The sequence below is a fragment of the Lineus longissimus genome, chromosome 5 (genome assembly GCF_910592395.1).
Source record: "Lineus longissimus chromosome 5, tnLinLong1.2, whole genome shotgun sequence".
In the NCBI taxonomy this organism is placed as follows: Eukaryota; Metazoa; Nemertea; class Pilidiophora; order Heteronemertea; family Lineidae; genus Lineus; species Lineus longissimus.
The window spans coordinates 20,329,624-20,346,856 of record NC_088312.1 but is presented as its reverse complement, the minus strand read 5'-3'; the positions used below and the strand labels follow the sequence as shown (position 1 = coordinate 20,346,856).

At 41.9% G+C, this 17,233-nt stretch overlaps 2 protein-coding genes across 2 annotated transcripts; both read left to right on the top strand.

Annotated features, from left to right (window-relative positions):
• Positions 1 to 1,018: 1,018 nt before the first annotated feature.
• LOC135488505 (uncharacterized) lies at positions 1,019 to 6,303 on the top strand. The gene is made up of 6 exons (XM_064773138.1): positions 1,019 to 1,185; positions 1,710 to 2,435; positions 2,717 to 2,857; positions 3,793 to 3,873; positions 4,795 to 4,968; positions 5,160 to 6,303. Exons 2-6 carry the CDS (start codon positions 1,827 to 1,829, stop codon positions 5,751 to 5,753), a joined length of 1,599 nt encoding a protein of 532 aa, XP_064629208.1. The 5' UTR covers positions 1,019 to 1,185; positions 1,710 to 1,826; the 3' UTR covers positions 5,754 to 6,303.
• A 4,309-nt stretch (positions 6,304 to 10,612) lies between these two features.
• Positions 10,613 to 16,921, top strand: LOC135488270 (uncharacterized). Its single transcript, XM_064772810.1, has 4 exons — positions 10,613 to 10,829; positions 14,407 to 14,758; positions 14,993 to 15,091; positions 15,692 to 16,921. Exons 2-4 carry the CDS (start codon positions 14,414 to 14,416, stop codon positions 15,848 to 15,850), a joined length of 603 nt encoding a protein of 200 aa, XP_064628880.1. The 5' UTR covers positions 10,613 to 10,829; positions 14,407 to 14,413; the 3' UTR covers positions 15,851 to 16,921.
• Positions 16,922 to 17,233: the final 312 nt, after the last annotated feature.

Genomic DNA, 17,233 nt, shown 5'->3' with positions numbered 1-17,233 from the left:
ATATTGATTGATTATATTTCTTCATGTTGTCATGGCTCGGTCGTCGCGGTCGCAGCGATTAAATCCGCTCGTTTGTGAGGCGCTTTAGTCTTTTCTCCTTCATGATTTTCTGACAAGTGCGACGAAAACGGTGCTACTCTCATGGTGCTGTTCTTGCAATACATGTAGTGTTGACTCGCGACAATAGCACTAAGTTGCCATTACTGACTTTGCTGTCGTAACCTGATGGTTTAGGTCATCAATAGAATGTTGTGGTATATTTGCTGCGATTGTGTAACAAAATCGATGTATGCTTTGTGATGGATGCTGAACTTGCAGCAATGCGTGCGAGGCACACTCGGAGTTCTGAATTAAATTGATGTTCTCATCGTTAACCTGTTTGGGAGAATTGTTGCCAAATTCGGTGTCTTCTAATGGATAAACTCTCCCGCATTTGGGTCCCATATCGATCCTGATCATTGATTTGTACACAAGGAGGCTTCAATTCAAAACCTTCTGTTGCATCGAGCAAGCAAAGTATTGATTTATGGCTTTAGGCAATAATATTGTATGCTTGGTAGAATGAGAAAATGAAATTTAACAAATGAAAATATTTTTAAAAGCCTGCAACACTGTTTATCGTGATTTGTGCATAAATATATCATTGGAACAATCTATCAATGCCTACCAAAGACGGCCTAGGATTAATGAATGTAGTAGTCTCATTCCGTGTTTTTGCAAAGCTTTTGCTTACATGGATTAAGTTAAGAAATCCTAGGCTCGAGATTAAGAGTGAAGGCTAATAATACTAAGGCATTCAATACTTTGAAGGCCCTAGTCAAATAGGGATTTAATTCATGCGACCTTTCAACCCTATGCCAAACGATTTGGCGTAACCATAGGAGCGGTGAAGAGACAATATGGCCGCCATTTGACAACAGACGGCTTGAAGTGCTTGCGAGAAGAGTATATGGGTTGACATGTTTTATTATATTTCATGGGATATCTGAGACAAGTCAAGGCATCCTTGGACTAAGACTTTAAGGACAAGGGAAGTTACGACGCTTCAGTTGTTCGGGGCACGAAATTGTCCTCCCATTTGAACAGCGGTGCTCTAATTAGTTCCATAGAAATTCTTCGGCAACAGGGGATCTATCTATTCGAACGAACAAGGCCAATTTATGACATTATACTTGCTTTTATTAGGTTTGTATGACTTTAAGGTCAGTTCGTAGAAAAAACATTTCACTTTACTTACGCCCGACATGCTGAGATATATAGACAAGATCTCGTGGGTTTTCGTCATTAATATCATCGAACATAGAACATGATGAAATTGCCATCTGCTGAGAGAGTAACAAGCATTACAACGATCATCCTCCATCTTCACAACTGCCAACTTTAAGTTAATTGGGACCCATGTAAGTGTTTTTTGTGCAAAATACAAGCTGTCTTACGGGCCTGTGTCTGTGTGGTAACGCTAAGTCTATGATCAAAGTACATGTAGATCATCACATATCTTGGTCAAGCCCTTATTTACGAATAGACTTGATTAATATTGTAACCAAATAACACATACTGGGTCTATCAAATATAGGGCCTAAAACAAACATTTTCTGTTGCGTTTCGTTCGAAGGACAAGCGTCAACCAAGAGGATTATTGTTGATTTTACCAAGAGGCCTGTTTTCGTTGTAGACCAACAAGTCGAAAACGTTTACTTTCTTTGCAGAAAATATGTGAAACAAGCTGTCGTCAGAGGTATCACATCCATTTTTAGTGAGGAAATGTTACTGCTTGTTTAAAGACAGACGAAAGAAAACCTGATTGAAGCAAAAAGGACTCGATAATGTCGGAGGCAGGGTCGGAAGTGGAGCTGGTCAGGCTGAACAGGTCAAAAACAACGTCAAGAATTCATTACAAACTGGAACATTCTGTTGCCGCGGCTCTCGAGGAGAGTTCGATCATCCGTGATGATACGAGCACAATCAGTAGTACCGCACTCGGGAGTTTGACCAATTCACGGAGTGACGTCACGCGGACGGACCCCCAAGCAGACGGCGACTCTGAAGTGACGGACGTAGAGAAAGGAGACAGAGTCGGAAAGGACGGGGATTTTATAGTTGTGAAGAAAAAACGCAGCGAGAAATCGGGGCGGCGGGGTTCGAGAGATAAAGATGGGAAACGGCGGCACAGACATCATCATCATCACCATCATGGAAATGGTCACCACCACCATCATCATCATCATCACAATGATTCAGGTTCAAAGGTCAAAGAGGAAACGGAAACGCATGTTGTAATTGAAGTAGAGCGTATGTCAGATATTGAGGAGAGTCCGGTAAAGGAGGAGGAAGGAAAGGTACCGGAACCGGAACCGGAAGCAGACGATGATACGCTCAAAGAGGAGAGTGACAAGGAGACACTGAAGGGAGAGGATGAGGTCGATGGCATGAAGGTAGGTCAAGGTCATTCTGAAATCACTTGAACAAGTTTTAGGAGAGAACTTTTGGTCACCATTGACCATTCAACTTCACCGGCGTAATATTGAGAAGTCGCAATAATCTGCAAAAATATCGTTTACCTGGAATTGGCTGAGCTTTATTAGAAACTCAACCAACCCTCAGTTATATGTTTCTTTGGGGTTAAAACTACCAAGAAATCGTTCACAGTGCAATTGCCACCCATTAAATATAGGCAGTGACATCTGGTAATTTTATACTTCCATCTCTTCTGCAGGTGATAGCTGTGGCCGTATTGGACGATGACGATGATATGTCCCCAGAAGAGATAGAGAAGAGACTGAGGATAGAACAGCTGTTGCGGCGTGAAGATGAGGTCAAACAGAGGTTTCTGTTGCTAGAGCGGAGAGAGAGAGAGGTAAAGAGGGAATATAGATGGGTGTGAGGGTCCACGATACGCAATTTGTCTAAAGACATACTGAGGATAGAACAGTTATCAAGTCAAACAGATGTTCTTGTTGTGGCGGTGGAAAGAGCGATTTTGCTTCACTGGTCTTGACAGTATGACAGTTTTGGTAGGACGCACAGTCCTTTACTGTGCGCGCTACCGTGCAATATTGACTCAAATGTTGAAGCAGGGCGCTTAGAAGAGGACGTAGTTCACATAGCTGAATTTGGCCATTATAATGTTTACTTGTGTATTGTTTTGCCAGAATGTTTGTAGGCCTATGCATCATCGTAGCTCTAGAAGTCAATACAATCGCATCTGCGACAGTTTCCTCCTTCTTTTTCATTACCTGCATCATCCCTGTTCTCTAATATAAAAAAGTGAATATGAAAAAGTGGGAAAGAACCTTTCTTGGATACAATCCTTCCATATTCTTATAAGGAAAGGCCCAACTGCAGGGCCTATACGTACACTTATTATAAAAACTAATTATGATTTTTAAAAACACGTTTGTCGGTCTACTATATTTTATTAGACATTTTAAGTAAGGGATATGGTTAGTATACAATATCATAGCACGTAGCTTGTTATGATTACTTACTAAAAGGTCCAAAACGGCTTAAACAAACAGCGGGGGACGCTTGTTCATATTCGAATATAAATTCCTTATATTCCCATTAGCATTGTGTTATGAAGTTGGGATTTTAGAAATCTGCCGACAATAACCGACGATAGACAAGTGGCGCTTAAGAATTGATTCTTCATAGCTGCTAGATGTTTCTGCTTAATTGCCATCTACGCAATCGTACATAAACGCAAATAATTGCCAAATAGATTTATTTGAACCATTTCCGCCGAAAAGCTTCTTATTAATCAATATGTACATATTTGCTATAAAATTGCAGATCGAAGAAACTGAAGTCAAGTTACAAGAAAGAGAAAATGTTTATATCAGACGGTCGCAGGAGGTAGACGAACTCAATAAGGTGAGGAGGTTGAAGTCTCTGGTTTGTGGTTGTATAACAATAGGGAAAAACCACAGAGTACTGTACTGTACGACTGTACTATATGCACTGAGCATCAAAATGTTGACCATTCATTGAAATCGCTGAATAGTTCAAATCTTGTATACAATTTACGCTTATCTGAATCAATTCGGTTTAGTTTCAGCATATTTCAAAATAACAAATTCATTAGAATATTATTCATAACTATGTCTATAAGATGTCGTAAAACATATTTTATTTTGTTCGCAAAAACACTATTTTTCGACGCAAACAGTTAACGAAATGCTAATTTATAAAACCACACACATCAACATTGTCCGTGTGTATAGTAGCTGGTCAACACTGCCAATATGGTACAAGCAAAATTGTGTTAAGATATTGTCTCTTAACTTTATCCAGTCGGGCTGGAACAGTAACATGGTCCGGCCCCATATAACAAAACAATAAGTCTGTATACGCATCAGTGACCCTGTGATGCGTTTGGGAATGGGTCCCTTGTCTATCGCCCGGTCCCAGAGCGCGGCCCCAAATATTCTGCAACCGACTGGTCTCTATCGTGTCGTCGGAATCTCGTACACCAGGTTTTGGGGTGCAACCTATATACATGTAATCGCAGTGCAGTGTAACGTGATCCCCATATTTCAGTGTTTCCATACAATAGACAACTAGAGAAGGTATTCCATGTTTCTCGTGATGACGTCATTGAACATGACAGTCAATCAGATGTTGACCCCAGTTTCATGCTTCGGGAGTCAGGAGATCTTGATGTAGTGGTTGATTACTCGAGAAAAGTTACTGGAGATCTCGGCATCGGATTTTGAGGAGTCTACTTAGCACTTTGTTGAGGAAAACCGGAGACGTGTTAAGGAGTGTATTGCTTATATCGTCCTTTACTTTTAGGAAATCTTCACGATACGTGAGACGCTAGAGGAAGAGAAGCGTTCCTTGCTTCACCTCAAGGCAGACGACTACCGGATCATGGAGACCACCATGAAAAAGGCCATAGCGGAGATGAACAGGGTCAAGGACAACTGCAAGAACCATGTAGACGATCTTGCTGATTTGCAGTTTAAGGTAAATCCTTAGTTTCATTAGCCCGGCCGGTTTCCTCCTTCACATAACCTTTCTTCTAAGACCACACTCTGTAATGTCCGCGTCTGAACAATGAAGCGTAATTTACGTTCTAGTTGATCCGGTTAACTATATTGAATCGTTTGATGTTTGATGCCAAGAACATGATGGCTGTGTGTTTCTTTACATGACAGGTGAAAGACCTCGAGGACGAGATAGACCTCAGGGACAAGACTATACTGAACTTGACAGAACGGCTCGGGCTTACCACCACGGAGATGCGGCGCAAGGAATACGAGACAGCTCTCCCAAACGGTTTCCTCGCGCAAGCGGAGAGCCAGAGCGATCTCGAGAGCAGCTACGCGGTCAGTGAGGGTGGAAGGGGAAGCGTATCCAAAGGTTACGTGACGGAGTCGTCCAGGCGCATCTTGCCTCGGTCCTCAACTGAGTTCACACGGCCCCAGAGTGTCAAAATATCGTCGAGGCCGAGCTCTGCTCGCCGCACGTCGGAAAGCATTCGCCGCATGAGTATGCGTGCGGCGACCCCGAGCGATTTCAACCGTGCGGGTAGCATCAAACGTTACACTGGGAAAATGAGCGAGACGTTGTCGGAGTTTTCTGAGCCCGAGATGAGCAATAGCATGGACATGCGACCGGAATCTTCGCTTCAGGAGAGCGCGAGAGACTTTGAGACCCGTAGACGACCGCTTAGCGCCAGACCCGCCACAGCTTCCACGGGTGCCTCTGACGAAGCTGCAGTGCGCAGCAAAGCCTGTATTGTCATGTGATGCTGGACGTCACAAATACGCCATGAGTACCAATGGATATTCAAAACCAATTTGAAGACCTGCCTTTCAGGCCGAGGGGTTTCAGGGCCAAAGACCATCAAAACTGCTGGTGAAGTTGTGGTTAACTCGTCAAAACAGACCTTTTATGGCAAAATGGTTTCTGATGGGCATGCGAATATTTGCCAAAGAAGGATTCCGCTTCCATTGCTGATAACAATGTCAGGGAGTCAGGGAGGGCGAAGGACAGTCGCATATCGTCCATCGACTTACGCCCTTTGAAATTTACTTTGTTATCAGTTAATCACAAGCCCTGCTCATCCCGTGACCCAGCATGATCTAATGGTATGGAAGTAAAGAGCGGACCAGTATAAACATTCTCGTTCTCCAAGCAGAGCGAATGATACTCCAACGAGGGTCTGACCGGAGACTATCAACATCTCTCACTCCACTGAAAGTTTGTTTTGCAACTTCTTGTTTCAAGCCCGAGTTTAGCGAGTCGGCGCATATGGAAGAAGTTACTTTGACCTGCAGAATCAAATTAACCATTCCTCACGCGCTGAAAATGAATATTTCTAACTTTGTTTTTGTAATCATAGTCATCTGTTCTTATTTATTAAGATGCTTATTTCTATTCGAAATACAATTTTCATGTAGAATCCGTTCTTCACTTGCTTCTTTATACTTCCCAATCGAAACTTAGTGTCACAATCACCACCCCTGAATATCGAGACACGGCATTATAGCATTCCTCTTCGATATGGATTTCTGGCCCCGTGAAGAGTCGTTGATCTCCAGCGGCAAATTCGTGAGAGCACGCTATTTTTGCAGCTCACACCGACACCGACGAGGCATATTTATATCATAGTGGCATGTGTTACCAAGAATAACAAATGATTCGGCTTGATGTGCAGCCGAGACGGCCCCTGACTGGACGAACAGTAATACAGTGAAATTCGAGTTCCGCGTGATTCTTTTCCACTCAGATTGATTACGGTGAAATCGGTCAGGTGACGTTGCGACTTACACGGTCGCTGCCATCTCAGCCCATTGAAATAGGCTTGACGTGCTACTCATCGTCTTCCTTGAAGTGTATATGTTTATATAATATATGTAGGACCGGTTCACTAGCTGGGCGTCAACTAAACTTACTGTTATCTAGTTCACTTGACACCTAGCCGTGAAGATTTAACGCCACGTGGCTATGATTACTGAACGGATGTTATAGAACTAGACAACTGTATATATCTAAACTTCGAATCCTTGGTTTGAACAACCGGCCCCAAAAGAGATGTAGTAATCGCGACGGCACCTGGTTGAGTTTCCAGTGTCATAAAGATTACACTCCGGACGCAGTGGACCGGCCTCGTTCCTCACCCTAACCATAATGAGACACAATTAGGATGACGCAATGGGCTGCCGAGGGAATCGAATTAAGATGACGAAACTGTCTCAAGGGTCAACACGCATCACGACTGACAAAAAACAATTTGCCTAATCTTACAGCCCAGACATACTACTAAGGTATATTACGTGCATAAAAATCTTTTTTTTATGGGTTTCAATGCCCATTAAGGAAGGCCTATGGCCTATTGTATACAACCAGTATATAAACTTGAACTTTGTGTATGTTCATGCCTAGGACCTATCCGCCCATAAAACAACGCATAATGCTTGTAAACAAAGCATACTGGTATATAGTCTTTCTGCGAAAATCTGTATTTACTTTCTACAGGCATAAGCCTCCCAGACGTTCACTAAGACTTACGAATTCGGGCAATTACAAAGTTACGCGTCTGCAGGTGTAACAAAGCAAAGCGCACAATAGAATAATGCAAATGAGGAGTTGGTAAGCCAAGATTGGGTAATCACTATTCACCTGCCAAGTGTCAAACACGCCCTGTTCAACTTGTCTTCGGGCGAATATTCCAGTCAACACTTCAGTCCTGTGTGACCAGCCAAGGAAGAAATACTCCCGTTTTAGATTTTTAAAGCGAGAGGAGATATGTCTGTGAACAGCGACGAGAAACTTGCTATGGAGAACTTGTCCTACCTCGACGACGCGTCAGCAGGGGAGGGCGTTTCTGGCAAGGAGACGGTCTCAGTCGGAGGAGGAACACCCACCCCAACCAAAACGGCCGTCAACATCGACTACGACCCAAAAGAGACAATAAAGCAGGAACGAAAGCAGACGAGTTTTTATAGGAACTGCACGTGCTGCTTATCCCTGGTTATACTGTTGTTGGTGATAGTGGTCCTGATGCTGTTCGTAGGACTCATCCCCACCATCCGCGACGGCTTCATCGGAAACCTGAATGAGCCACAACTGGTTGTCTCCCCACAAAACGATACGGCGACGCAATAAATCAAGGTGAGGGTGTGTTTCCCGCGTTTCCAAAATAAGTGGGCTTTGCCAGATTACGCATGTGCCACTTCGTCCCAATAAAGAGGCATTAGAGAGTTTTCGAAAAGTCCCCGAAACACCAACGCGAACGCCTCAGTATCACAATTGTTTTCGGTTTGTTTAAGTGGTTAGTGCTCATCATGTGTTAACTTGTGACTTCTTCTGCGAACAGAGGTTCGGAAACGTGTACATTGTATATGCCCTTTGCCACATTATGCCACACGACCTAATTTTTGAGGGCAGCCCGTATGTAACTTGTGATAATGATGGACGTTCGACAGAACAAGCCATCATTATTTTCTCATCGTAACATTTGTTACGAACAAAAGCATTGGACGTCAAACACTCTCTAAATCACGTATGAAGGTAGGCCTTTACGTGCCTTTATAATGGTCCAAAAGACTCCGTAAACGTCCCAGCCATGACAGCCAATCCAATAGCCAGTAGTCTTATCTAGCCTAATAACCTTCTTTAGAAATATGGGAGAAGTATATTTCCACCTGCGTTGAGGCCAGTCTTTTCAACGCTGTTCAACTCTGTTGGAATTGCTCTAGCATCAAGTTGTTTCTCTTGTTTGTCGCTAGCATTTGGGTTCACCGTGTACTCGCATGAAAAAATATCTGAGCCAGAGTTCGATGTGCTTGAACTCTCTATTTCTGTCATTTCAGATCACCCTGCTACAGTGATCATCACGACGAATCCACCCAAAAACGGCTGATATCAGCATTATTTCGGTTGGAAATCATTCAATGTACACAACACTGTTCGAGATTTATCACAACTGGAGATTTGCCCATTGAGACTCGATACGACTGGACCTTGAATGTGCCAGTGGAAGTTGAAAAGGGTAGCTTAGTCCATCGGACTGTATAGATAAACAGTGTCCCATTTCAGAATACGGCGGAGTATGTGTTCTGCTTCCGGGTCGGGTTTTCATTGAACCTGACTTTCTGAATAGTGCAAAAAAAATACAGTATGCAATCTGATCAGCGCCCAAACAAACTTCTCCGAAAATCTCGATTGAAAAGTCATGGTTTTGTATGGAAACACTGTGGGGTAACATAGGTTACACCGGAACAAAAAATCCGCATAATTGTTCCGAATTGAGATGTTATACAGTGAGTACATGTATGTGATTTGCTTGAGGACATGACGTTTTACCCAAATGCATTGTTGTCTCGTATTTTAAACATTTTAATCTCATGTGAAACCCAGATTGATTTATATATGTTATTTTAAAGTAGAATAAGAATGTATATTCGTATTTCTTGTTTGATCATTATTTATTTGGATAACATGATGCAGAGAGCAAACTAAGGTGATATGTCTGTGGACATGTTTATAACATAAACACCTTAACAAAAGAAAGTCCCCCCTAAACAATTGGTCATAATTTCTAAAGTATCCACGACAATCCAATGAAAATGGCAGGACATCATAATACCAACATTAGGCATAACGGGTGATAAGGACAAGGGCCAACCTATTGTTACGCATGAATGATCTTCAATTGAATCTAAAAAATAACCGAACACTGATCCACATGCCACGAATGTTGTTATTTTGGAAATGGTACTTTCAATTGAAGATCATTCATGCATAACAATAGGTATGCCCGTCTCCTTTTCACTCATTGTTCCTAATGATGGCATGGTGATGTCCTTTAATTTTCATCGCATTGGTCGTGGATACCTTAGAAATTATAACCAATTGTTTAGAGGGGGACTTACTTTTGTTGAGGTGTTTATAAAGGAGACATATTGTAGCCCATCAGCGCTTAACCCTCAATGTATTGACATTGTTAAGCTTTACATACAACGCGCGTATGGGCGGAGGTAACGGAGAGTTCAGTATGCACTATCATACCAGTAGAATAAATGGATGTCTTACGTTGGTGGATCAATTAACTGTGACGTGACAAGAGTTATATAAGTCATAACAAGGGCTGGACTGGTAACATACGTTTACAGTGGTTCCCTTGTAATACACCAGTATAACTCCATCAACCCTACGGGGGAAAACTTGAGAAGTCCTCGGATCATCTTCCTCATCAATGTCAATAAGGAGCAACATTTGTCATTTTTGACGACCCTTAAACAATTTGAACATGCCATGCCGGGCAAAAATTTTAGTCTTGCTCTGGGCCACACACAGTGGGTGATATGAGTAAAGACCAGAAAATGCTTTTACTCATAATTTGAACAGAAAGGCTTTGTGTAAATGTTCATGGAGTTTTAGCTAAAAGCATTCACTAGTCTTTTTAGCGCCATCGTGGCTCCTGCCTCCGATTTAAGCTCCGGAGGCAGTGGATCGATCTCGTCCCTCCCTATGAAAGTATTATAAATAGCCACTGCCCTGGGGAGTGTACTCAGAGTTCAACAGTGCAGGACCAGCAATGTCGTCACGGTTGACATCTCACAAATAAACCCCTTTATTCAAATCTGAACTGCTAGCAGGGGTCACCTTCTCGAACCACAAAGCTCCTGAGGGATTGTATCGTGTATTATATAGGATTACCTAACTATTAGGCGCTAATAATACACCAGTTGTGAACGAGCCTGTCGTCTACTGTACATAGTAGACTGGATCTGGTCTGGTATAAACGTGCAGCTTGTTGAAGGGTGTCGTCGCAGTTTGTTTTGTAGGAGGAAAGCGTTCGAAAGAACAACACACAGGTAATTCGTATTTGGGCTCAGTACACAATTAAATCTGCTATAGGTTCCGTGTACATTTTGTGTACATACATTTTCGTGATTTAAAAAAAATCCAATGCTGCGATTTTCATCAAACTTTGCAGAATTGTAGTCCTATATCTTGTCAATGTCATAAGTGAGTTTTAGAATGTTCCAATGATTCTAAATTGTTTTATTAGCGTTTTTGTGAGACATGTCAGAATCTATCTATACTATAATGCGCGTTGTGGCCGCTAAATAGGAGGCGATTTTTGTTTCAAAATTGGGCCTCGGAAATGCGTTGAATTTTTGCAACTTTTGGCTTCGTAGGTGTGGATCATAAGTAAGAGTGTCACTGAGGGTGTCATACGTCGAATATCTTGGTGGTTTTGGAATAAATAACAACTTTTCAGAGAGCACGTCGACTGGAGAGCTCCGCTCATTCTCAAAAGCATACACAAACTTCACGCATATTCTCCCTGCCACATCAATATTAGCTTCCAGCACGTATGTAGTACTATACAATTCAATTCAATTTATTGCACAACTATCAAAGGATAAGACAGTATGGCAGTACATATATATACAAATACAACACATACAATAATATTTTTAAAAGAAAGTTACATGTATATGGTAATTAAAATAAGGCCACAATGACTTATTAATTAGTGCCCCTGAAGAGCTGTTTGTCTTTCTTCAAAGGCTTTCGAGATAAAAATAGCGGTATCTAAAATAATCTTGTTGTCAGTACTACTCATAATAGAAATAAAATCCAGATTTGAAAATAATTGACTACATTTATAAAAATTTATATTTGTGAGATACTCGTCTCTTAATTTATTGTTAGAGGGACATCGTGCAAAAAAGTGGAACTCGTCCTCGACAAAGTTACACCCAAAAGGACAGAGACGCTTTTCTAACTGAGTACCAAAATGTCTACCTTTTTCGATGAGTAGGTTGTGATTGCTAAGGCGAAACTTAGCCATTTTTGAAAACAACCCCCTGTTTTTTAGAACATTAAGGTAGGGCTCAAGTTGGTACTCAGTTTTAAAAGTTCTGTAGGTTCTGAGTTTGTTTTTTTGACTAGAATTTGACCTTTTGTCATTTTGTAATACAGAGAAGAAATGAGAATGATACAATAATTCGAGTGAATTTGATACATTAGTACTACTAGACGAGAGATCGAGATTTTTCTGAAATTTTAGTGTTTAACACATCAATAGTTGCTGATACAGATTTGTTGATACTACAGGACGAAGTGAGCTTTTTGTCAACTTCATAAGCTTCATTAAGGATTGTATTACTGGAGTTTTTAACATGAGATAGGTAATCAAAAGTATGTTTGAACATAAATACAAGGAAAGGATATTGTCCTAGTTCTGCCTTCACTCCGCAGTTTGATGTAAATCTATTAACACCCAAGATCCATTTACAAAATTTAGACAATAATTGCTCAAATGGAAAACGATCCAGTTGTTTGACAAATTTATTGCTGTCGTTAATAAGTAGTGACTTGAGAAAAGCGAAACTCCAAATTTCACAGTTATACATGAGAATTGGCCTGATAAAGCTATTAAACAAACGAATAGCAGTACGAGGTTCTATTCGATTGGAGTTAATTGTTTTCATCAGAACATAAAAAGCTTTGGAGCCTTTTTTGGTAAGCACTTCAACTCCAGACTTAAAAGAGCCCTTGTAGTCAATGAATGTTCCAAGATATGTGAAGTCATACACCCTATCAAGTATAACATTGTCCAGTGTAAAAGGTACCTGATCTGAGAGTTTCTTTTCGAAAACCAAAATCTTTGACTTGTCCAAATTGATTTGAAGTCTCCATGTTTTACAATATTGTGACAAGCCATTGAGACATGTCTGAAGACCTGTTGAGGTTAGGGAGAAGAGAATCAAATCATCTGCAGACAGTAAAGATGACAATTTGGTTGTATCTAATAATGCTGGCGATGGATTAGTCTGATCCAGTACATTTACAATATCATTGATAAAAAGATTAAATAGTGTGGGACTAAGAACATCCCCCTGGCGAGTACCAACTTTGACTTTAAAAAACCGTGACATCCCTTGAGGGAATTTGATACAACTTGACATAGAACCATAAAAGTTTTTTATATAATTAAGGAAGTTGCCAGAAATATTGACGTTCATCATTTTAGAGAATAAACCACTATGCCAAACACTGTCGAATGCCTTTTTAAGGTCGACAAAACAACAATATATTTTTTTACCTTTGCTGAAGTACTTGTTAACAATGGTTTTGATGATAAAAATGTTGTCACTAGTTCTGGCACTTTTCTTAGAGCCATTCTGACAATTACAACCTGGTCCATGGTGCAGGGTATTAGCAGGGAGATTAATGATTAGCCTATTCTGTTTTAGTTCTATTCGAGAAACACTGACCGGAGTGATAAGGCAAATTCTGCAGGGTGGCCTACCGGAACATGCAGTCAGGGTGTCAGGGTATCAATAAACAGTTATGCCAGGATGGACAAAATATGTACAGTGGCCAGCGCTTGCTCTTTGATTTATTCTTTACTGATTGATGTTGTCAGTTTGAATTGCGTTCTGCATCTCTCCATGCGCCTGGCTTTGGTCCGACAGTGGCATTGGGTACGGGAGTGGGTAGGTGATATGCCTAATATGTGAGGCCCTTATTTGGAACAGGACCTGCTGTCACTGGTCTCAATGCATTGTGCAAAATAGCGTACTCCAATCAATCTATTGGGGGTTGCATGTAGATAGCAGCAATAAGTCCCTAAATGCAGTTCATTTCGTGTTTAACCTTTAATAAAACTTCAGTAACGTTAGAAATTTAATGTAGTTCAATCATCGTGCCAATTTAACTAATGTATATTACATTTCAACTTTGCCCGCTCCATGGGTATATGCTAGTATGACACAATGCGGGTCGTGTTTACTGCCTGTGAGAGAATATCTTCCCAACCCCGTAAAATCTAGAAAATGAGTTCCCATCTCAAAAGCGACCTGAATCCTGTCCATAATGTACAGAGCTACTTCTGTCCCGGCTATTTTGTAGTTAGGCCATAACGAACATTCCAGGCAGTATTTAGGCAAGGCAGGGCTTTTTTAAAAATTTCATCACATTTCTCCCATGGTACCACTGATCTCAGCCCATTTCTGATATTCCAACGATCCGGTCTATATCAGCATGTTGTTCCTCGGTTCATCTGTCGTGGTGTGTTTTGCTCCCCAAAGAAGATGGCAACACATTCTAAAATATAGAGGCGTCGGCATTTGATGGAGTTGGATCATCACAACTCCCTGGTTAGAATAAGTGGTTGCGAGGTCCCATCACCAAAAGTTATGCTCTTTCTCCGTCAATTTGACAAATACGGATTTGTCACCAAGGCCCTATGAAGAAGTTTGGCTATTTTTACCTCTATGTATGTCAACACCAGCCCCTGATCTTCAGGATGCATGGGACCGCGGCCCAAGGAGAAACGGATTTACATGTATTTTCTCCTTCCGCTGATCTTAAGATGTGGTTGGGGGCATGGTTTGCTTGAACTTGTTCGACATTATGACTGTAACCTTCTTACAGAAAAAAAATGCATCAAGGATACGAGCAGCCGCAGTCGGGGTACGAACAAGGCCAACAAGTGGTCGTCGTCAATCAGCATAACAGCTATGACAGGAACTACGCTATGCCCCGAGCAATCTGTCCGGGCGCTCTCATGATCGTCTGTGGAGTCCTCAACTTGATCGTCTTGATAGTTCTCGGTGCAATGTCTGGAGGCTGGGTGAGCGAGTATATCGCAGGGACCGTGATCTTCCTGGCCTGTGGTATCGTGGCCCTTATTGGATCAGCTGGGAGCAGGCAAAAGACAAGCCAAGGACCACCGATTGCCCTCATCGTCCTCAGTGTAGTGTCTCTTTCCTTCAGCGGAACTCAGGTTGGTATATCATAGGAGCCGTGGAGAATTACATGTACCACTATATACATGTACTGTAAACTTGGCTGTAAAGCGTCCTCACAACGAACTGTTTTACAGTACTTCGACTATAGAATTATAAACTCAAATCAGCCTTGTGAGGCGAAATTCTCCCTCAGTGGCGGAAATATGGCTTTTCATGCACAGTGTATCGTGTACGTCTTGTCGTTATAAATTGTCCCGTTCCCTTTTCAGATCATTCTGAGGGCCATGGGAATCCTGGCCGGCGCGATTATCGTTACCGTCAACACCAACGACCCTGCCGCCAATCAACTCGTTGATACCATTGGCACCGTAAGTCATCACACTGCCACAACAATGAGATTCCGCAAATTGTATACGGGCGTACACCTATACGCATTTGGTTCGAAATCATATGCCTCTTACTGTCATTCACGTGATGAAATTACCTTCTCCGTATTGATGGGACCACGACCAATTCTCTACTCATTGATGGGCTCACCAATTCTCTACTTATTGATGGGATCACCAATTCTCTACTCATTGATGGTCTTACCAATTCTCCACTTATTGATGGGATCACCAATTCTCTACTTATTGATGGAATCACCAATTCTCTACTTATTGATGGAATCACCAATTCTCTATGGGATCACCAATGCTCTGAGTCTTGAGGTTCCATAACATGGCACGACGCGCTCCTGGTGGAATCTCCACGAACTCCAATCTCCCAGCAGGCAGCCCGATTGAATCTCCAGGTAGATTGGTTGAATCTCCAGGTAGTTTGATTGAATCTCCAGGACCATGCATGCAGATTTATTGAATCTACAGTCAGCTAGCACAGATCAAAACCGTAGATGCCTTATAGACATTTTGGCTGTGGCTGTCAGCTGTTGTTTCGTTTCGTTTAATTGATATGTGTTGTTGTTTCAGATCGTCTTGTGGACTTCCGTCGGGCTCATCGTGATCGCCGTCTTGGGTTTCATCCTCTCCATTGTGCTCCTCGTCTTCGCCAGCAAGGTCCTCTGCGGATGCTGTGGCGCCCCCAACGGACAGAGCAACAAGGGAGTAGTCTACCAGAACAAGGCCTAAGCACCAGCACACCGAAAGATGTCGCCACATATTCAATATTTACAAGATTTTAATGGTCTTCTGATGACCCGGGCTGCTGCGGCTCATCCGGCGGAGAATGGAGAACATTGGCCTATCCACCTGGGCTGGGTTGTTCAAAACCACGTCAGCTTTAACGGAATCGTTAAGTCTTAACATGAAAATTCTAATGTAACTGAAAGAGATGACGTCTTTAATGATACTTAAACGTAACCGTTAAGGATAACGTGACTTTTGTGCTTTTGAACAACCGGGCCCAGCACTATAGGCGTCGCCACGGATATAGGCCTATACTAAGAATATTTTGAGTCTCGTGTAAATCCACTTTAACAACCATTGGTATTGTAACCCCCGGAAGGGAATTATGCAGTTGAGTTAAGCGATGATGCCCCGCATAACAGTCAGTAAAGATAAAATATGTGTTTATTGGGGGAAAAAATCATTCGAATCAAAATTGTACATTTAATGTATATTTAATCATCCCATCTTGACCCTCAATGTACCATTGTTCTGCTTTAACAAGCAACGCGCGTCAATATGGGCGGAGGCTATACGTAGGCAATAGGCCCACCGCTGGAAGTATGTAACCCGGTCCTCGTCGCGCGCAGTGAACTCAACAAAACGTTTCTCTCGACCCGACCATAAGATACAATCGAAAGGCGCAGTTTTATTTTGGTATCTTTGTTGTTTGAATACTTTGTTTATTTCGTTTTTAAATACAGGTGCAAAATCAAATTCTTAGTTTTTATCGGAACCTTATTTGGAAACTCGCAATCGAGGGTGCCAATGCAAAAATGTAGGCAGTTGTTTTGTGAAAAGTGAGTAAACTGGTCAACTAGGTTAACAAGGTCTGATGTGAATACAATAATATGCGATCAGTGTGAAACATAGATCTTGGCTATGAAGGTGTATCTTCCCTCAGCCGAATTGGTCCTTCTCTCGAAATGACGAAATTGCACATTGCTACACAGGGCTTTTGCAGTCGCATTCTCAATTTTGTTTATGCCCGATTTTCTTACATGTATACCGTAGACTAATGTAACTTTTATTGAATAAACCTAACTTAGTCAAAAAACATCGTGTGTTATTGCCAGTCCTTTTTCCACTGAGCTGCCCGGAGCCGATATACTGTGAAGTCGGCCAGAAGCTGTCGCTATTTTGCGGTACACAAGTGTGAAGGAGTTTTTTCCCCATGCATACGTCTAAGGTCCAAGGCGGATACAGGAAGTGCGTGATGAGGTTAAAACCGCCTCCTCCGATCATCGTGTCAAGTCTGTCAGTTAACTGAGGAGAACATGTATGGAGAATGGACCATGTCTCTCAATTGAGTAAGCAGAGGGGAAAGTGTATGGAGAGAGTGGGGAC